The sequence below is a fragment of the Monopterus albus genome, unplaced genomic scaffold (assembly GCF_001952655.1).
Source record: "Monopterus albus unplaced genomic scaffold, M_albus_1.0 scaffold20.1, whole genome shotgun sequence".
Classification (NCBI taxonomy): Eukaryota; Metazoa; Chordata; class Actinopteri; order Synbranchiformes; family Synbranchidae; genus Monopterus; species Monopterus albus.
The window spans coordinates 110,733-133,241 of NW_018127900.1; the positions used below are offsets into that span (position 1 = coordinate 110,733).

The following is a 22,509-nucleotide window of genomic DNA, read 5'->3' on the forward strand; positions in this document are numbered from 1 at the left end:
TCTGAGCACTGGGAACAGTAAAATCAATTACTGATAAGTTGGTGGTGTGCAGCCTGTAGCCATCCAAGGCTGTGTTCAAGCTGAGAAGCCTTGTGTGAGTCAGTATAATGCCAGTGCAGGGGCCCCCAGCAACACAACACATGGATACCTGGCAGAAAAGCTGCACAACAGAGATAACTCTATAGCTAAATTTAATGTGAATAATATTTTTTCCATTATTGACCTCACAATAATGATGAAAAGAAATAGTAGCAAACAATGATGCTTGTGAAGACGATTTGTCTTGTACATGAATGGCGGACTACGCCACTAACAATGAAAACATATTGAATTAACAAACATATGTTGGAATGTACAAAACATAAACACATTGAATAGCCACCACCACGCAAATGCAATTAAATTCAAAAACTGGCTTTGAATTAAAAATCTTTGTCAGTGTCTCAGACTATAGTTTTACTGTCTAGTTACACCAATGTATACTTCTCCCTTAATTTAGTATTTGCCATTAAACGCAACTCATATGTGCCTTTTGATTACCAAGGTATCTGGTTGGAAAGGCATACATCACATAGGTAAAACTAAGTACAGATGATAGGAACATTAGCAGAATCACACTGGCTGCCTCCATTCACTGTACAACTCCAAAAGCTCACACCAGCTTATCTGTTAGAGCACAAGGCAATCAAACCACATCTTCAGTCCGAGACCTCTCTCTTTCTCGCTGTCACGTATTTTTTTTTTAAACCAACATTACAGTCATTGTATTCCCACAAAGCCTTCCAAGCACCATGACAGTCATTTCAAGCTGTGGTTATCTGAGGGTTTAGCCAAGTATACTTGGCAACATCTTAAGTTTTAGCAAGGTTCACATGAGCGAGATCTTGCCTAGAGGTTAAGCAAGAATATAGCAAAGAATGCCAAAGCACAATACAATGATTACTAGGAATAGAATCAAGCCAAAAGCAAACAAAAAGGGTTTGCAGCAAACAGTGGAAGAGCAACAAAGCAACAAACTGACCAGAAACAAAGAAAAGTCAGTCCTTGAATTAATGTCCACTGAAGGCCACATAAAAAGCACAGTCCAGAGATATTAAGCATAAATCCAAGACCATGAAGGTGAGGAAGCACATCCAAAGGGTGAATTTCCAACACAAACTGGCAACTAAGGAGTGTGAGTGACTGGCTTAATTCCTAACTGCTGATTAAAAACAGGTGAGAATAATTAGTGGTGTGAGGCGGCAGAAGTGTGTCAAAATATAAGCACGAAACAGGAAGTATGATGGAGATTGTGACAATTTCTGTGCCTGCCACAAACAAGCAACTCAGCCTTGGTATTGCTGGTATGCCATTGAGCAGCCGAGCTAAATGCATTTTAAAAAGTAATGATGCTAGAGGAAACAATGAAAATGAATTTCAGCATTTCTATTTGGTGTCTGTTTGTCAATAAACTGCATTCATAGTTTTTTTCATTTTAACTTTCAGTATCTTTAACTGACAGTATAAAGGAGAGGTTACCATCAAGACTATACAAAACCTCTACCCAACATGATTGGGAATTCATTCATGCTTTCATTCTGTCTTTCGTGGCATGTCAGACATGCCTGGACATTTTCTGTATCTGCAGCTCAAAATGAATCGTAAACAGAGCAGTCAAGTAATCCAGTTACAAGTTAACACATGAAACTATTATATCACAAACAACCAGATAGCTACCAAGGTACTGGAACAGGACTTAAAGTCAAACATCCTTGCCTAATGTTGATTAGATTTCAGTATCACTTCAACATGACATTTAACATTTGTTTAAGTCTATGGTTTATTTATTTATTTAGTGGTCAAGGGAAGCCCAGTCAAAATATGTTAAAATGATCACAACTAATTCAGAAAGAACTCACTATTATATGTTATCATGTGGATGTGTACAAACTACAGCCTCAAAACATTTGAATGGATTATATCAGAATCAGAATCAGCTTTATTGGCCAGGTGTGTCAGACACACGAGGAATTTGACTCTGGTCCAGCGGCTCTCGATGTGTATGTACATATCCAAGGGGTAAGTAAACATTAAACCAGCATAAGGCTGTGTAATATAAGAAAATAAGCAGTATTAACAAGCAACACAGTGCAAACAATGCAAAATAAGCAGTATAAACAGGCTTTAAACAATGCAGACAGACAAAGGAATGCTCATTGAAATGAGATAAATAGAAATAAAAACAGAGTTCTTAAAACTAGAGACCTGTACCTGTACACATGTCAAATACTGTAGTAGTTAAACACTGAAAATTGCTTTTAAATGATAAAAACCTCTACAATAGCTTACTAGAAGTACCCAGACCTTTCAGTACTGTTTCATGTTCCTTTACTTTTCAAATTTAACAATGAAATGCAGGGAACATTACTGCAACAGTTTTGTTGCAGAGACACCTTTAGATGCCTGTACATAACAGTACAACTCAAAACTCACCCACACAAAAATAATGTCTTTAAAGACGTACATAAACCCCACTGCACTGCTTTTAGTTATCCAGATAAAGGTTCAAGTGCACCTGTCAAGGAAAGCAGAGGCAATGGCGTAAATGAGCTCATCCATCAACTCCTCTGAAGCATTCCCATCTCCCTTGCCCTGCTCTCTGTTTCCTGTTGTGCAGGAAGCATTGCTAAATCCACTCCACCCGCTATTTGGAGGGTAAACACTGCATGGGACTGAAAGATAGAAAGCAGTGACTGAATGAATGAGTGACTGAGTGGGTGGGTGAGTAATAAGTAACAGTGAACAAAAGTAAATTTATCAAAGGAAAGTGAAATGTAAAATAAGTTAATCAAAAACTGTTTTACCAAATGCAACACTCAAAGCAAAGTCTCAGCAGCTGCATATATCCATTGTAAGAGGCTAGCAATGATTCATCAACTCAGGAAATAGTCTGGCAGGAAGAGAACTACTGGGTTAATTTAGGATGCAGGAAGTCTTGTGCTTAGACAGCCATCTCTTTCCTACTGGAAGGAAAGGTGTGATCTCTTCCCCACCCACTGATCTGCAGCTGCAAAACATTTGATGTACCACCAATAATCTAGTCTTACAATTATTAGAGTGAGTAAAGGCTTTACATAGATAGCACATGCATTTCATGAGCAAGTTATATTAAGTCAGTTAGAATATGACTGACATGCTGCTAATAAGTGGAATATACCGGTAGATCATCAGCAGCACCCCATCAATAGTCAAAGTGCTATATGGATATATGAACATTTAAAACAAGTGGCTTGCGATTGTCTGCAGTGGTATATGCCAGTATCATTTGAACAAAGACTAGCATTAACCATGTTTCCATTCAGGTATCAATAAGACAAAAAGAAAGTATTGAACAAGTATGATGGAAGGGCGTGACAGTTACCTATAGTATAGTGAGTGCTTGGCCTTTATAAGCTACCAATAAATAAGTTTACATTTGGATTCTGCTAAAGAAATGTTTCACCTTAAATACCACATGGCAATATAAACATTATGTTCATTATTTATTTGTAAAGCATGAACCAACATTTAATGAACTACTAATTACTGGCAACTTTAAAGTACATGTTTTTAATTTTGCTTTTTAAGAGGTACACTTTGATTGAAATAGTGCTAATGTGCTTTTTAGTTAGCTGTCTATTCAGCTCTCGTGTCATTCCTGGGCAGTCTAAATGATTCAACATAAACATGAAAAAAAGCTATTGAAGTTGTGAAGATGGGTTTAACAGTTGTCTGACAGCCAAACAATGAGCTGTTACTTCTATGATGTCTTTCAGATCCTCATAGAAGCTACTTATAGCTGAGGCTTTTCTGAACTTAAATCTCCACAGTCTATTACAAAAAACAAAAGGAACCTTCCAAATACCAATAATTAATATTCACAAGTCCCTTCTGGTTTAAAACATTTATGTAGTATGTACTATTACTGTGAAAATTTGGCAAGCAAATGGCAGCTCGCTTGTCATTTGGTTGCATTTACCTATCAGCTTGGGGCATCGGAATCTTTCATTTGTCAGGCCAAGTGCAATGTGTTTCTTAAGAATCACAAAACAATTTCCACCTTTTCTTAGTAAATTTGTACTTTTTCAGATCATAGGTGAAATCATTTCATTTGCTGAATATTCGAGAAATCGCTTGTCTGATTTCAAGCAGTGTTTTTATTCTCTTTCTCTCCTGTCCTCAGGGAAATACAGTCATGAACAGAGTAACAGCCATGGACATGTACACTTTACTCTAATTGGCTTGTTATACAGCATATGTAGTTTGTAGTTCCCCTGGGCTCAGAGATTTGATTGCTAATAGACTGAAATGATAGGTCCTGCAGTGAGGTTTCTGCGTCACCTCATTGTCAATCCACTCCCCTACCAAATCACAACAATACCTCCTCCTTCACCAATCTCCAAATTCCTCAAGTCATACATTTTCTTTTAGCTGCTCCCAGCAAGCAAAACACTACCATTAACTCAACTCTTCCTCATTTCTAATTTTGTTGTTCTCTGACACTCAACATCTGTAGGAAAATGACTCTGATGCTAATCAAACAAAACTTTAGCTATGTGTAGGGGCAATGGTGTCATAGCAAATTTTAAACATGAAGTGGGATGTTCTTTAAACTTTTCTTGAAATATGATTTACATTGACAGTTTAATTTGTTTAATATGCCCCTTCTTTAAAAAGCAAACTGTGATTTAGATGTTTTGACAGTTGTTTGAAACCCTACAAAAAAGCACTCAGTTTGTTCACGCCATCCAATTACACAGATTTGATTTTGCATAATGCTTTTTGTTTTCATGTACTCTACAGTATACACCATGAAGTGTATACTGCAGGGTATATACAAGTGAACATTCAGTCCTCAAACATGTTGGAAGCAGGAGAAACTGGAAAGTGTAAGGTCTGAGTGACTTTGAGTGACTTTGACAAGGGTCAAAGTGTGATATCGAGACATCTGGGTCAGACCTTCTCCCACCAAACTGCAGATCTGGATGGGTTTTTCCATTCTGCAGTATTTAGTACCAACAGTGTTATGGCTAGTCCCCCTCACCAGGAGGGTGAGGGAGAACTGAGGTTGGACTCAAGACTGTAACCCAGGTGCTAGTAAAAATGATGGTTTAATGGTGGGGATACAAAGGTATAGAGTCAATGAATACAGACAACTAGGGCTGAGCAAAGACGGCTGAGGAGACCAGAACGACCAGGGGAGCAGACAGGCTAACGGCAGAAACCAGGAGAGTGGGAAGAACAGGGCAGACAGGTGAATGGACAGGCTAACCAAGAGGACAGGCGAACAAAAAGGATATCCACAGCACAGGAACTGTCAGCTTGGATAAAAAAAAACAGGTAACGTCTGGCTAACCTCATGGACAAAATACAAACAAAGCGGTCCACAGCACAGGAACTGTCAGCATGGAAAACCAAATGACGTACAAATACATACCACGACTATAGAACTGTTACGGGGTATGCACGTTAATGCTCCGGCGACGGCAGAGCGTCCGCCAGAGGTATAAATAAGATAGGAGGGTGATTACAATGATGCGCCCCAGCTGTGCGCGACAACCCACGAGTCACTAATTACAAAAAAGCGGCACAACTGAGGCGCTGATCCTGCGAAAAAAGAGAAAAGCAGGAGAGAGAAAAGAAAGAGAGGCAGGTCACGCCGAGCGGACCTGACAAACAGTGGTCTAAGGAAGGATAAACAGTAAACCAGGGACAGGGTCATGGGTGCTCAAGGCTCACTGATGATGAGATTGACCTCTTGTAGATTAAATTTTTAAATTTCATTCATCCTTTTCAAAGGTTTTGTTAAAATGGTTGAAAAAGAGAGATACTGAACATTGGTCTCTATAAACAGAAACATTCAGCAGCTATAGTGGTGATATCACACCTAGAGTGGAGAGGCTATAAAATTTGACTTAAACATTATCTCTAACTTGTCTTCACGCCCACAGTTTTCACTTCTTTTTACATACGTTTTTTTCACTCAGTGGTTGACGCATTCATGCTCTTCCTGACACTGTATATATGGAAGCAAACAAATATTATATGAACTGATATTATGACTTGATCATCTTTTTATATGACCAAAAAGCAGCTTTCCATTTGATAAAAACTTTCTTTTTATTTTACATCTAATGACATTTTATAATAAGCATGTCACTAGCAGGGACATGCCCTCGTTTGGTATGAATGGAAGTATAAGGATAGAGATTGCTTGTAAGCTTGATGGTTTGGGGGAAGGCTAAGGAGGTTCGTTCTGCTCTCAGGCACTGGCAGTCCCCCAGAAACCACCAAACAAATAAGTGCAGTCCAAATGGTAGAGAGTCTTGAGGTGTAATTCAATTCAATTTTAGCCCAATTTATAGTATAGCACCAATTCATGACAATAAGAAAAACCAAACAAATCCCCCTTGAGCACACACTTGGTGAAAGTGGGGAGGAAAAACTTCCTTTAACAGAAGATACCTCTAATAGACCCCGGCTCATGGTGGGCGGCCTTCTACCTCAACCAGTTGGGGTGTGTGGATAGAGTAGATAAGCTTGAAGATAAGAGAGACACATGAATTGGCAAGCCCCACAAGCACCCAAAACCAGAAAGGAAGCTGCCAAGAAGGGCAGACAGGGAGGAGCCCGATGCCGCAGTAGGCGGCAGGAGCTACAGATAACCCAGCACCCATGGCTGGCAAGATAGGGGACAGCTGGGTGCCAAAAGAAGGTGAAAAGGAGAAAGCTAACGGGGTCCTGCTCCAAAAACTTCAGTTAATTACATTATCTCCATTTGGTATAGTATTATTTTTATTGCAGTACTTATGGTTCGAATTCTAAATCAAATAAAGTAAAGAGAAAAAACTATTCCTCAACCTCTGGAGAAGAGCTTCCACTGATCTCCAGTTATACAGTAAATGTGACTATGTTTATCATGCGACGTGCAGACATACGTATAGTATAAAAAAATACATACACTCCGATTGTAAAGAGACTGAGCAGCTCAGACGCTTGTATTTTTAAAGACATTAGCCTGCTGAGTCTGCTTTAGCAGCAAAAGGTCTCGGGCTGAGGCTCTGACACAAACGGTGATGCCAAAGTCTGTCTAGTTGTATTACGTTGTTTAGCAAATGCGTCAGAGGGGGGATTTTATTTGAGTAACAAAGAGGGGGAGACAGAAAATGTCATCCACCAAGAGCTTCAAGCTTGAGTCTTACTGTCAGCTGGAAAATAGACACAAGACATATGCATATGTGGCTGACTCAGTCAAACAAATGATCTCATTTTGTCTACCTCCTATGAGTGTACATATAAATGGATTTGATTCTGTGTGAATCCTATGACTGACAAGCAATGACATCATCTTTGTGCAAGAGCAAAGATGAGAAAAACTGTCTTGCCAACTCTATCATCATGAAAGAAAATGCAAATGTGCACCATGGTGGCTTTCATTTCCAGGTGTTGAACCAGAGATCACATCACTGAGAATCCTTCACATTAATTGCCGTTTATTCTTGGTATTCTGCTTGAATCACTGTGGCAACAACAAAAATAAAATGAGAATAATTACAGTGCTTATTTTCTTGCTTCCTGCAGTGCTTCCTGGGTGCCAGAAATACTTCTATAGGCCCTGACATACTGTATGTGCATGTGTGTTTCTGTGTGCATACCTTTCTCTCACTGTGTGTATTCCCATTGGAGCTCACTGAATGTTGAGACAAAGGCATCAGGCTGATAGATATCTAATCCCTCATGTCTCAGCTCAGCTGGTGCCCACCTCAGACATGCACATCTCCACATGGTCTCTGGGTATCATTATCTTGTTGTGGTTTTGAACAATGGGTCTTCACATTAAGAAACATCAGGAACAATGAACAACAGTTTCTTCTGCTGAGAGACTGCAGAGGCCGACTGCAGATAAAATACTGAAAGGCACAGGCATTGCCTTCATTCTTGATACGGGAGGGTTGAAGACTAGACTCTGAGGCATATATAAACTTTCTGATTTCCTAGAACTTCCTAGTAAATGACAATGTTATCCACCACTTTTATTTAATTATTAAGAGCTGAGAGAGCTCAGACAGTTTCTGCGACATGCTGTAGACTGTATTCAACAAAGTCCACAGTCTGATAATGAACATAAATGCTTCTATTGTCTAGTCACATATGGGGGCTTAGTGGATCCACTACAGCATGCGTGTACAGTGAAAGACAGAGAGCTGAGTTATCCCACTGAAACTATTCTTTAACACACCTAATTCTCCAGAAACACCCACCTCTCTCAGCATAGTGATCCAGTGACGGATGAAGTATTCTGATCTTTTACATAGCTAAAGGTTTCAGTAAACACACCTCCTTAGAGGTACTAATCGTGTCCTTCTAATTTTAATAACTGCAGTTACATTTCAAGTTTTGTACACAAGTAAAAGTACAGAAAATGATTACTAAAAGGTATTTAGCTACAAAGCTTAATATGCAATTTATGGTAGAACTATCATGAAATTCCATATTAATTCACTGTGCTCCGCCCAGCACTCCCTCTCCCTGCTCCACTAAGATCTGCCATGCTCCACCATGCTCTCTCTAGCTCTCCAGATATCTGTTGTTATGAAACAAACAATATGAAAAGAAAAGAGAAAGCAACAAAACATATTTACTGATTGGTTAGAGAGGCTAATCCCAGTCAGAACTTTTTAGAAGCTGCCAGTGCTGTTCATTGAGTCTGGGTCACAGGAGGCTCCGATGGCACCTCTCCATAATGTTTTGGAGCATAGTTTTACAACAAAAATATTTGAAAATACTTGGAAATAAAACTACAAATACTGCAAAAATGCACTTAATCACAGAACTTATGTAAATGTACTAAGTCACTTTTCACAATTTCTTATACATAAGGAATCAACCTTGAAGAGAAATCATCAGATTATTACAGGGACATTTGCACTCACACCTAGCGGCTGTAAAAGTGCAAAGCCTTTCCGTTACACATGACGATGTGGATCCAATCAAAAGATGTTAGTCAAGATTAAACGCATGTATAGGTTGGATTTTAGCTTACACATGGAGAGTGGACCAGATGAATCTTATGATTACAGCCAGTCGGCCCATCAACAACACCCCCCGCCCCCCCCCATTCATTTCCTCTAGACCCAGCAGGGTTCCACCCATGCTGTGCTGCGGTCTACACGGGCAACCAGCTACTTGAGTGATTGGAAAATGTGTGTGTGTGTGATGATGCAGGGTGATGACAGAGCGATAGGATGATCTGTGTAGAAAGAGTGAGAAACACTGAATTCCCCTGTTGTGTTAAAAGAGAAAGCAGTACGGCTTTCTCACACAACTTTCTATGTATATGTGTGTATAAATGAGTGGATTTGACCTTGATCTCAAAACTCTTTATCTTAAAACCCAGGTTTTTACACCAAGGGCCCTGACACACACATCTGATCTCAAAGACAGTGCTAACAAGGTCAGATTGATAAAATACTGTCAGGACTCTAACACATCTAGCGCGCGCGCACACACACACACACACACACACACACACACACACACACACACACACGCACTATGTTTTCATTCCTTGTGGGGACTTTACATTGACTTACATTCATTTGCTGTAGACTTATCCCAACCTTAACCATAACCACTACTTGCCCAACCCTAACACTTAACCTAACCTCATCCTAACCCTAAACCATGTTGCCACCCTAAAATTCAGTGATTTCCTTGTGGGGACTAGCTTCTGATCCCCACAAGGATGGCTGAGTCCCCACAGTATGAGTGTGTTAACAGGTTTCATTCCTCATGATGTAAGTAATACAAAGGCACACACACACACACACACACACACACACACCATCACCACCACCAAATTAGTAATATTACCTTCTTGGGACCCCCTGAGGGACCCACTGACACCATGACGTTAGACATTAGCAATGCCAGCTACATGTTAATAGATTTAAAATGTTATTTCATTTTGTCAAAATGCTGTATTGTTGTTTCCACTATGCTTCTATTTGTCCAAAAGGCCACATTTAAATGTAAGGATTTGTAGGGCTGCTTATTAGTTTGCCTTTCCTTATAATCTTCAAACCCCTGCTATTACACCAGGGTTCTTCTATAGACTGTAGTCCACCCCCTCCTTCTGCTTCCCTTCCCCCGTCAAGCTTATTGTTCCTATCTCATCCGCCACGCTAAACAGAGGATATCCAGCTGGATGCCTTCCTGGTCACTTCCTGTGAAAAGAATACAAACTGCGAAAACAGCTATTGTCCTACCACACAGTACAGTTCGCCAACTGTTAACTGTCACTCTCTGTCAGTCCTGTGTCAGTCAGTCTCACTCATTCATTTTCACACAGCCCATTTCCACTCTACAAAAAAACTTGACTTTGATAGCAAACAATTAAAAGGTTGATCATTAACAACTAAGTAGTTTACATTTGTACTGTTATTGTTAATGACATTAACATATTTAGTTATTTTTAATTTTTTATTAATGCTTGAATTTGTACCTAGGCTGCCATGAAAGAGGCAAAATAAAAGGACATGGATGAGATAATAATGTTTGTACAATAACATGTTATTGCATGTTTTATCTGGGTGGACACTTCCTGTGGGTATCAGGAGAATAACAATAATAGTGGAAAATTGAAGTATATTGATAAAGGAGATAAACATGGGAAAAAGTAATTAAAAGATTTTTTTTTCCTGTACTGGGCAAAGAGTTATGATGCTAATGATAGTGTAAAATAAAATCTGATATAACAAATGTTTCTGTTTGCAAAAACAACTAGAAATGTAGTATAAAGAGCAGCAACATTTTGATCAGCAATAGGTTCTTAATATTTAAATGTCACCAACCTCTAAAAAAAATCAAGCTGTTACAGACAAATGATTTAATGTGGATATGCACAGCAAACCTTCTGAAACAGCAGGCACTAAGTGAATCAAACAGTATTGTCAACAGTACATGTTGTAAGGCCATGGAGTTCTGAACAAAATAATCATTTACAAAAGTACATTGTGAGACTTCACCAATTATAAATAATATGATCAAAAGGCTCTGGGTTTGGGCCCCACCTGGGACCTTTCTGTGTGGAGTTTGCATGTTCTCCCCGTGCTTGCGTGGGTTCTCTCCGGGTATTCCCAACCCCGCCCCCCCAGTGACCCCATTCAGGGACTAAGCGGTAGAAAATGAATGAATGATCAAAACATCTAACTGAGGGACTGTGCTCACAGTACAGGATGACTAACAAAGACCAGCCAAATTAATGGCATTAGCCTACATGTGGGCAAGGATGAGAATACCAGTTGCCATGGAAACAGTAATGTGTGACTCCCACTCAGCTCAATGGCAGAGTAAGTGGAGACTGGCAATCTGTTATCAGAGATGATGCATTGATTGGCTCATTGATTGGGGTTGTCAGACGAATCCCCGGAAATGCTGTCATTGTTAACCTCATGCCCGACTCTCCTGTTTCCCCTTTGTCCAGGCATTTCACTTTTTTCTGTTGTTGTTCTATTTTTCATACTGAAGTAGGCAGAGATTTTTCATGAATGGGACACACAAAGAGGGCAGAAATATACTGAACAGTCAGACATACGGTAATTACAGTGAAACTGCCATATAGTAACATGAAAGGACTTTTTGTTGATATAGTAATTCTTAAGGCAGTTTCAGCTGCATGGTGAGAAGTGGTTCTTGAATACATTCAGCTCATACCCTGCATGTAACAACATGTGGATGAATTGTAGTTAATAGTTTGTCATTATGGCCAGATGGCCACACTACAAAGAAGACAGATGTGTTTGTCTGCCATATAAAACTTTTCAACCTATCGCTCTTCAACATTATCTGCTTTGAACATTTTCTGTATGTTTGTGTCCTGCTTTGAAGCATTATTAAAGTTTAAGTGTTGGCCCTGTGGAGCTTCTTCTTCCCCAAGTCAACATCATGAAATTGATCCACCCCCATCTGGCACCACAGTTGTTCCACTGCATGCTGGGAAACAGCAATTTGGATTACAGTTCCTTTGGCATCCACTGGGTGAAGGCTCTGGAAAATGCCAAAGGTCCATGGGCTGTGTCACAGACCTTTCAGTTATAATCTCTGAACAAACACTGTTGCTGAGTCAGTCATTCAAATTCCTCAAACTCTGCAGAGGTGCCAATTAAATAAATGATTTGTTGTAACAGCTTGACATCCCTGCACAAACAACTACACCATTAGCAAAGGACAAGAGCTTTGGTAGAACTTTAAAAACTTACACACCCTCCATAAGTCACGAAGGTGGTTGATATGTAGGTGGCTGATTTATTGGCCATAAAGTATGTGGGCAAGTTATGACATTGTGGAATCTGTAGCACTTAATCAAAGCAGCAACCTTGTATCAACAAGTTTCAGTTTGCTAGCAATGATTTTTTGACACATTTATACATGATTTATATAACGTATTATATAAACGGACATCTGTAGCTAAAGCTCCAACATGATGCCAGAGAGGAACATTGGTACTCAGTTGTTAATTTGTTCAGCAATGCAGCCACACCTAAATCCAAAGGGAGATGTATGTATGTGTGTAGGATTTTCTTTGTCTTTCTACCTCTGCTCTGAGTCACAACTGAAACCCTGCTTTGAAGCCTCTGGAGTTTCCTCCCTCCACAAGGCAGGGTTATATTTAAACACTTGCCACACTTCAGGGATCTTTCCGAAATGCCTTGTTTTCCACATTTAGTGATACCAACACCGCTCAGCCTTTGAACCATGTGCCTATAATGGTTAGTGTAATGGAAGGATGGGAGGAGGACCATGCATTTTTCTTTGCTGGTGGCTCAAACATTAACTCAGATAATAAGTTGATATTTCATTTAATGTGGTCAACAATGATTGCATTTAGTATTCATATTTGTATTATTTAGCAGTTTGACCATTTAAATTGTTATTGTAGAAGTTTTTTAAGTCATAATGTGAATAATGCTATTCTTGAGAAGCAGCCAACTCTCACACAAGTTGAAACTTTGCAAATGGAAATTTGAGTATGAGAAATGAAACTTAGGAAAATCAATACAGCACAGCCTCTCATTTTCTGGAATGGATGGAATGCAATTTCAACTGTGCTGCATTTCAAATAAGAGCTTAAATAGTAACCATCTCGCAACCCAGTGCATTTCAATGATCACACCATGCCATAATGACTAGATGGGGAGGTTGATGCAGGGGGACTTTAGGATAAACTTTGCTTCCCACAGAAAATGCAACGAAAAAGCTAAAATGTGGGAGGCAGTGACAGGTTTTTGCTGTTGTTTCTGCCACTGTATTGAACTTTGGATTTATGAACTAAACAATGAATTTGAATGGACTCTGATTATTATCTCACTGACAGGCATATCTAGCTAAATACTGGTTAGAACTATAGGAGTCTATATGCTACAAGACAAAAGCTTAAAAAGTACAGAATTGGAAAAGAAAAGAGAGCTTGTCTTTATTATACCTTTACTCTTGAGTTGCTGCTGCATTGGATGCAGGCTTTCCAGTACACTTTGATCTATGAATAGACCAAATGCTGTCATAGCACCCCACAAGGTTTTATTCTCAGCCAGGGAAAAAAGATTGTCTAAGAGAACCGAAGAAATTACAAAGCGTCATGCTACTGAACCAATAAGCGGCCAGTACATCTTACACAGTCACTTATTCTCAGCATTGTATGTATCTGAACACCTGGAAGGAAATATGCTGAGAGATACACACACACACACACTTTTTATATGCTTGCACCCACTCAGTAGAGACTTTTGTTTGGTAAGTCTACAGTATTTGATTAAATTTGCCCTGGCAACTTGTCAAATTTGGCTGCTGTGCACTTCCCATTGTTGATACTGTAGGCTACAGTAGAGGATGGGCAAAGCTACAGTACATGTTTTTGTTCGCATAGTAGGAGGAGGAATGCTGACATTTGATATGCAAAGGCTTTCAAATCCCCGAACATCCCAGTGTGTGCACACAACAAAAGTGTTGTTTTTTTTTTGGCAGAATGTGCCTACTATCACTTCTAATGTCAAACTGACCCTTCTGCCTTCAGAGAACTTAATGACAGAAGTTGAGGTATAAAGATCCCTTCTTGTCACTCTCTCCAGCTCAGACGCACAAAGCTTTTCCCACTGGTCAATGTGACATAACAGAGTAGCAGCTCTGTGTGGGTGATGCTGAAAACTAGCACATGACAGTAACACTAAGAACATCAAGTGAACTTGCCCTCAGCTTTTTGTCCTATCCATTGTTTTCCTAGTATTTTATCTGCATGTGTTTACAGGTGTGTAGAAAGTTTAAGTGTTGGCCCTGTGGATCTTCATCTTCCCCAAGTCAACATCATGAAATTGAGGCAAGTAAAGTCGATCATTTAACATTTGATGGCTCACAGAGGTGATTCTGGTTTGACCAGAATTTTCAATTACAGTAGTCATTACAGTAGCTAAATCTACATCAGAGTAAGATATGCTTTCACTCAATTAACCCCAGAGAAACTGTCACTTTTGCTCTGGGTTGTTTGTGTTACTAACTTAGTTCAGCTCACTGCATCTGATGGAGATGCTGCACTCTGCTTCAGATGTTAGGATCAGGGATGAAAATGCCCTTTAAAGCCAGAGAACCTCCCATCAACAATTAAGTCAATTCCTGTCTGACTGAAGCATCCATTCCAGGGGTCATTACTGTCGCAACACATGCACTCAAACCTGAAGGTGTCGTCATGAATAATTCCTGCTCCTTCCTCTTGTAGGCTACTTCCTGTTCTGCTTCTGCCTGTGTGGGTATGTTTATGCATGAGGCATTCATTATTGAACTCTGAGCACAGATATTCTGAGTGAACATCCACAGGGATGACTCAAACATCCATGTTCAAGTTCCATCATTACATAAGCTTGAACAGTTAATGTGCTTCAACAGACAACCGGATCAAAACAACTCATGTGGGTAACAGAGAGAGTGTGCCGGAAAAAACAAATTAGTGGGAAAAGGTAGAAGTTACAATTTTAGCACATGAGTTCTGCCTTTCAGTAAGGAGACGACGTGACAGATGTCTTTTACGCAGCCTTCATTGATTTCCAACTCCCACCAAATTGGCGAGTGGCTGCTTGTTTCCATGGTTACCACGAGTGAATGTGAAAGGATGTCCAGGAATGACTGCAGTCGCTTTGCCTCCTAAGCTCTGATGCAATCACTGACATAGTACGCTGACACAGTATGACCAAATCTGTGATTATATTTATCCATGTCTCTTTCTAGCTGTATGTCACTGCTTGGCTGCTTCCCTTCCATATTTCCGAACTGCCCAGACAGCCTGTCTATTGATGAGCAGCCCGTTTATATGCAAAGTAATGCGTGCCTTTGTGAGGCAAGGTCAGCCACATTGCTCAGTCAGTCATCTTTGCCATCCTCTGTTTATCACTGCAGAAGAAAACTCAGCTTAGGTGGGGCCTTGACCCAGTGTATAAACATGTTCCCTGTAAACACATCCACCTTGCTCTGTGTGTCCATTTCCTGGTGCAAACACAAGATAAAATATTTGCTTTGACTTGAACTAGTGCACATATACGGGGTGCAATTACATTTAATCTAATTCTCACTACAATGTGCCACCCATTAACTCAGGAACAGCTTAAACATATAAGGACACAGTCCATTTCAGTTTTGATAAAATGCATTTAAAAATAGCAGGCACCTATTTTGAGAGCACACTAAGAACATTTTGGAGACAGCTCTGTGTTGTTGATCATAAAATACTCAAGGATACGACTTTTTTTTTTTTTTTAGAAAATCATTTTTATTATTAAATAAATAAATACTGCACTTTTATTTTACACAATAAGTTATTTAGGACATTTTCTACCAAGGTGATAATGGCTCATGGATCCTTAGAGGATCTCTGGTACTGTTTTTTTTTTGTCATTCTCTCCTCCTGGTCCGCCCCCCCCACTCTCTCCCCACCCTCACATCACCTCTCTGGTACCCAGCTGGATGTGCTGAGTCCATCTGCCAGTAAGGAGCACAAATCACAGTTTTGAAAGTTAGTGTGATATTACAGCCCTTCCACTCACTCACGCTCATACAGTACATATAAACAGTCAAACTGTGCAGCATTCACACACATTAGCAAATTGATTCTGTGCACTGTTGTGTTGAATGTGACATACACTATACATTATTTACAATATTCCACAGTCTAGCTCTGGTTACATTCAGAGCCTCAGTTTATGTATTGCCTCTATAAACAGATTCGACTTTACTGTACACCGCTAAGCTGGTACCAGCCCAGCATTTGTCTTTACTTCCAAAACATCCCTCTTTTTCTCCAAACATCTGTGGTTCACATTTGTACCAACATACTCTGTCCTTCTTCTATAACACTCAACATACAAATCAGCCCTTTTCCACCCAGAGTCATTGTGCTACATTTCATTTTCTCAGTCTGCTTCAGCTGTTCTGTATTTTTTTCCCACCTGCACTGCTGCTGAGTCATGAAGGTGCAACAGTGCAGGAATGTTACTTTGCACATGTCCATCTTTGCTCCACATGTCTTGCACAGAACCTTTATGAATCCTTGCAATCCTTGTTCCACGTCAGAACTGCAGTAACACAATGGACTGGTGTCAGAATGCATTCTTGTGGGTCTAGCTGCATCTTTGCAGAAGCATGTTGAGGGAGTAAACCATGCGTTCACGTAGGTCAGTGGGACAGCCAGATGTCAGCAGGGAGCTGAGTTTGAAGGTCTTGGAGATGCGGTCCTCATTGATGTATGTCAACATGTACTCATCTCTTTGGCAGCACAGGATGATTTTAGTGTGGTCGTGGTAAAAATTGATCTTTGGAGATAAAAAAAACAAAATGTTTTTATTGCTTTATTCTCCATCAATTTTTGGCAAAAGACAACTGGAAATTCTTTTCTTATTTAATTTGTGGTCCTGTGTTAGGCACTGCATCATAACAGTGCCCAGCAATAACTGTCATTCCTGTGATAGTGTGTGTGTGTGTGTGTGTTTACCTGGAAAGTGCCATCATTAAAGAGCATCATGAGGGCGCGGTCAGACTTGAGCCACTGCAGCAGGTAGAGTCTGGGCATGTGTACATCTGTCAAACTACCCAGGTCCCCACCCTGAGATAGCAAAAAAGCAACACATCAGGATTAGGCAGGCTGCAACTTGAAAAATACCATTTCTAATGCTTCAGGGGCAAAAAGACAAAGGAAATATAACAGGAAGAGAAATATAAATCACAGGAATGAAAACAGGAGTGGGGGAATAGAGATATTTACTTACATCCATGAGGTTCTCCTCCATGTAATGGGAAAAGTACTTGAGCACAGTGACTTGGCCCACAAAGTGTTCAGGAACCTCACAGGTGGGGAAGACAGTGCGCTGACCCAGCTCTGCATAGTAATGAATGGTCCTGAAATCAGAGGGAGAGATAAAGAAAGAGTTACACAACCACTCAGATAAACAAATACTTGACAACTTAAAAAAATTTGACATTTTGCTGGCATTACTGACTGAATATAATACTCTTGCTGGAAACAGACGCTTTTTGGTTAAATGAAGCCTGAATATAAATATTTTCCTGACTTTATGGCAAACAGAAGGCAATACATAACTAAAGCTATTCATTTAATAAAATCCACTGACAGATTCTTCTGGGTAACTTTAAGTACTACAGCAAGTTTAAACAAGCTGTCCCCATTACAGTGTATGTTGTGACTAATCACTTTCAAAATAAAGGTGGAGCACTGTACAAGAATGGTGCATACTTTCTGTCTGGCAAGAGACTCATGTGAGTGCCATTGTTGAAGAGAACTCCCACAGTGTGATCTGACAACTGGTAGCCAAAGCCGTACTTGTTGGAGTAGTCCACCCATTTAGTCACCCATTGAAAACTGCAGCTGTCTGAGCCTTGAGGAATGTCATCTGCTGTAAGGTGAGAACACAAAGGATAAGAATACAGTTACAAGAAAGATCTTAAGAAGTGACAACTCTGAATGTGCTATCACAGCACAGTCCCCGATTCAGAAACAAGACTTCTATTACAGTCCAAACTTTGCTCAGTTTATCTAATCCATTACTGAAACTCAACTATGAACTGTGTTAAGTTTTCAAACAACAGCAAGCTGGGAGGAACTCTGTTCTAACAAAATCAGGCAGTGTGTCTTCAAAAACAAACTTGGAACCCAAACTGCACATACAGTGTGCTTGTAATTAACTAAGGTTTTGATTGACATCACTCTGTTAGAGGTTTCAAGGGCAAATGGAGAATAATGGGTGTAAGCTGCATCGTGAAACATTTCAGTTTGGAATTATCTAATCAATAGCTACATGTATAGGTTGTGACTTTGTGAATCATTTTAACAAGTTGACTCACCTTTAGGCATATTCTCCAGGCATCCCCTCAACACACTTGCAACTGTCTCAGCCACGCTCCCTGTTGTGTTGTCTTCCAAGCCTTTGATAAAAAAAAAAAAAAAAAACAGCGGCATTACGTCAAATCTGTCATTCATACACCTACGTATTCTGGTTTCCTCTGTGCAATTCCCAGTTAGATGTTGAAACTGAGTATTACTGGGCTGTGTGTGTGTGTGAAACAAGGCTGGTGAACCTACATTCGCTGCTGCTGCTGCAGCTCCCCAGGCTCCCCCTGACAATCAGATGAATGGTGTCTCGCATCGCTGGGGACTCGCTCTCTGTTGCCAGGGCAACAGGGCTCCTGGCAGATGGCGGAAGTGGACTTCCATTCTGAGGTGGGAGTCAGTGACGACAGGGTTTAGAATCTGCAAGTTTAGATCATCTCTTCCTACTCTGACTCAGTGGTCACCCACAGATGCAAAGTGGTTGGCTTAAAGGTTGATAATAAGTGCTTTTAGTCTGTTCTGAAACTATGCTTGTTATAAAGTTCAGCACAGCATTAGAATGACTCATTGGATTCGCACACTGAAACATGATACTTCATATCTACCTATTTATTTAAAGGCTGCATCAATAATGGACCTGTATCATCATCACATATGCTCTTGTAAATATCCTGCTTGGCTCTTACCTCTGCAATCTTTTTGCTCTGTTGTTGACTGATGACAGTTCTCTCCAGATTGTGCTGTAGTTTGTAAATCTCCTCTTCCTCCTTAGTTAACTTATCTGTCAAAGACAGTGACAGCATACAAAAATCAGAGCATGGCCTTATTACATATCTACTGGTAAATTAGAACTGACTGGACAGACTGTAGATACTGCACACTCTGCACTGCTGTTATTGCACTTCTGGTTAGATGCTAAACTGTATTTCATTGCCTTGTACTTGTACATGTGTAATGACAATAAAGTCGAATCTAATCTAATCTATTAACCATTTAAAAAGCTAGATAAAATGATGCCTCTTACAGCAACCATATTTTTTTCGATTGAAAGATTAACTGGCTGGTGTAGCAGGTGGCATTTTAAGTGTGCTGAGTGGTTGATGTGCTGTGCACTCACTTAGAGTCTCGTAGTATTTGACCTTGTCTCTCTTCCCACCAAAGAGCGCAGCAGCAGCTTTCTTGAAGAAGCTCTTGGCGGGACTAGATACATGGAAATCTGGTGCTGAATGGCAGCAGCTAGGTGGCAGACGCTCTGGACTAAAGCCCTGTGGAGAACAAAAATGGGTCAGTCTGTAGCTCGTGGGAAGGGGTTGACTGCTATACTCCTACACAGTGACATTTAGAGAGAAAGAGAGAGAGAGAAACTGGAAGAGACAGAGGGATTAGAATGGTATCTAACCTGTGTGAAGAAATCATGCCTCAGAATGTGGTCCAGGTTGGGTCTGTCCTCTGGAATCTTGGCCAGCAGGCTGGCGATTAACTGCTTCGCCTGTGGTGACAGTGAGGATGGTAGGGAGTAACGTGCCTCCCTAATACACTTGTATGTCTCCTTCAGGTTCGTGGTTTCAAATGGTGGTCTGCCCAAGAGCATGGTGTACCTGGACAAGGAGAGAGGCCAAAAATGAGATTTTCATCACAAAAATGTGATGCCAATGTGCATTTTCAAACTGATTGTGTGACATTAAACTATTATTTGTTAATTAAAATGATAAATAATTACTAATATTATTCCAGTAAACAGAGCCAGTTTTATAGTGATGAATTTACAACTATGGTACTCACATTACACAGCCTAGGGCCCAGATGTCTGATTCACAGCCATGGCCCTGCTTGTTGAGCACCTCAGGGGACAGATAGTTGGGAGTCCCACAGATCGTCTTCCTCCTGTTTCCTGCTGGCTCCAGCTTGGCAGCCAGACCAAAGTCCCCGACCTTCAGCTCCATCGACTCACTTACAAAAAAGTTACCTGTAGGGAAGAAAGGGAACGAGATGATGAGCACTTGATATTCAACCCAGGATCAAAGGCTAAATACAGCACAGCTCATCTGACGAATTGATTTAAAAAAAAAAGCAAGAGGAAGAAGTGGGTTAGTATGAAAAAATGATATCCTCACTGCACAGAATGCATCTTTACCATTGTGTACAAAGTGTCTCAGCAATATAATGTTCCATGGCTGCATAAAGATTCCTTACCAAGTTTCAGGTCTCTATGAAGGATTTCTTGTTCATGCAGGTACTTCAGGCCAGAGACAATCTGTCTTAGATAATAACGCACCTCTGGCTCAGTAAGCATTTTGCGAGCCTTCAGGATGTGGGCTAACGACTGCAAAAAGGCAAAACATAGAGAAAATTGTAAAACAGATTCCCGAGGTGTTAACATACTAACATGGATGTTCCTTTGTTAAGAAAAAAATATTTATTACTTTCATTGGCCTCATAGAACCAGAGGGAGAAATAGCGACTCGCTATACATCCAATTAATAAACACGGAGCTCTTTCATAGTTAATATTGCCCGTGTGCTGCCTCACTGAGTTTGGGTGCAATGCAGGTGTTATCCAAACGGTGGCAAGGGGTACAGGAGTACAGTACAAAAAACACTTACTTTTCTACTACAGTATTCCAACAGGATGTAGATGTTCTCCTTGTCCTCAAAATGATGATAAAAGTGCACAATATGTTTATGGTGCAGTGCTTTGTGCAGCTCAATCTCTCTGTCAATCTAGCGGGGAAGACACAAAATGGTCACGATTGTAAAGTGAAGGCAGTTTTGTGATATCTGTTGTCCAGTTATGCCAGTGCGCACAGGCACCTGAGCAGTGCGCTTACCTTCTCTCTTTGGTGAGGTTTGGAGACGCGTGCGTGCGGGATGATTTTGGCTGCATAAACTTTGCCAGTGGAGAGGTCGGTCATCTCGTAGCATTTAGCGAATCCTCCCTGGGAAGAGGAAAAACACCGTTAACATGCTTTATCGTCATGTTACGTGGTAAATCCAAAATGTGCACTACAAATTCTGTGCTTGCTCTACCTTTCCCAAAACTTTCCCACGGCAGTAGCACTTCCCCGTGGCAGGATCAGTGATTATCCTGGCCATCTCTGAAGACGCACTGCGCTCATCCATTCTCTTTCGGTAAGGTTCACAGGACCTCTGCGTCGATTCACACATGCTGTTGTTTGACTGTTGGGACCCGATATTTCTCTGTACTTCCATTAGTGACGCTTTGTCGTCCCGCACTGTGGAATGCAGCCCGGGGAGTCAGTGTGAGAGCCTTTATACTCTGGCACCCACCACACCCCGCTGTCTGCCGCCCTCTCTCTGACGTCAGTGAAATGAGAGCATGAGGTCGGGATCATATCGATTATCTTGCATGTACTGTACATTGGTGTGGATGATGGCACGTACGTGAAATAAAACATTTCGTGTAATCTAACAGAATTTCTATGGATTTTTATGAGTATTTGCACCACCAGTCACCATAAAGACAGACACGTTCTATACCTATTTGTCCATCAAATTCAGGCAGGTGGTGGAGCTTTTACAGTTTGGTGCAAAATACAATTCAAAGCGTTAGAAGACAGATCTATTTAATTGATAAAACAGTCACTGTCCAGGGGCAGCGTTATCTGTATTCTACTCTGGTTTTTCTCTGTGTTTTTGCATCACAGTCAGTTTGGAGCACTAGCACCCCCAGCTGGAGAATTTGGACCATTTAGGGAACAGTGCAGGGTACACTATGTTTTCCAAAGACACTGTATGCAGCTGGACAAACATTAAATGGTCATATACTTGTATAACGCTTTTTTATGCATTGCAGCACACTAAAAGCACTTTCACACTATTTGTCCATTCACCCATTCGCACTCCCAAGCACACACTGGGAGCAACTGGGGGTTCAATGTCTTGCTCAAGGACACCTTGACACCTGGACTGGAGAAGTCGGGAATTAAACCGGAAACCTTCCGGTGAGGAGACAACCCATGCTACCTCCTGATCCACAGCCACCCCCAGTGTTGTTCACTGATATCAGTGGTTGATATCAGATTTGTGTTTTGATTTGCATAGGGCAGGTACAGTGGGTACGGAAAGTATTCAGACCCCCTTAAATTTTTC

The 22,509-nt window shown here is 40.6% G+C and overlaps 1 protein-coding gene across 2 annotated transcripts; it reads right to left on the bottom strand.

The window, feature by feature from the left end:
* Positions 1–15,831: 15,831 nt before the first annotated feature.
* plk2b (polo-like kinase 2b (Drosophila)) lies at positions 15,832–21,644 on the bottom strand. Of its 2 annotated transcripts, none has more exons than XM_020593953.1 (14): positions 21,427–21,644; positions 21,228–21,335; positions 21,004–21,120; positions 20,594–20,723; positions 20,183–20,366; positions 19,800–19,998; positions 19,518–19,665; positions 19,087–19,181; positions 18,653–18,785; positions 18,415–18,495; positions 17,807–17,963; positions 17,322–17,451; positions 17,048–17,158; positions 15,832–16,868 (listed from the first exon to the last, which is right to left on the bottom strand). In XM_020593953.1, the coding sequence occupies exons 1-14, from the start codon at positions 21,607–21,609 to the stop codon at positions 16,677–16,679; spliced, it is 1,968 nt and encodes a 655-aa protein (XP_020449609.1). In that variant the 5' UTR covers positions 21,610–21,644; the 3' UTR covers positions 15,832–16,676. The 2 variants fall into 2 exon arrangements, with proteins under 2 accessions (XP_020449609.1, XP_020449608.1); XM_020593952.1 differs by having other exon boundaries at positions 15,833–16,868; positions 17,807–17,966.
* Between the last annotated feature and the right edge of the window lie 865 nt (positions 21,645–22,509).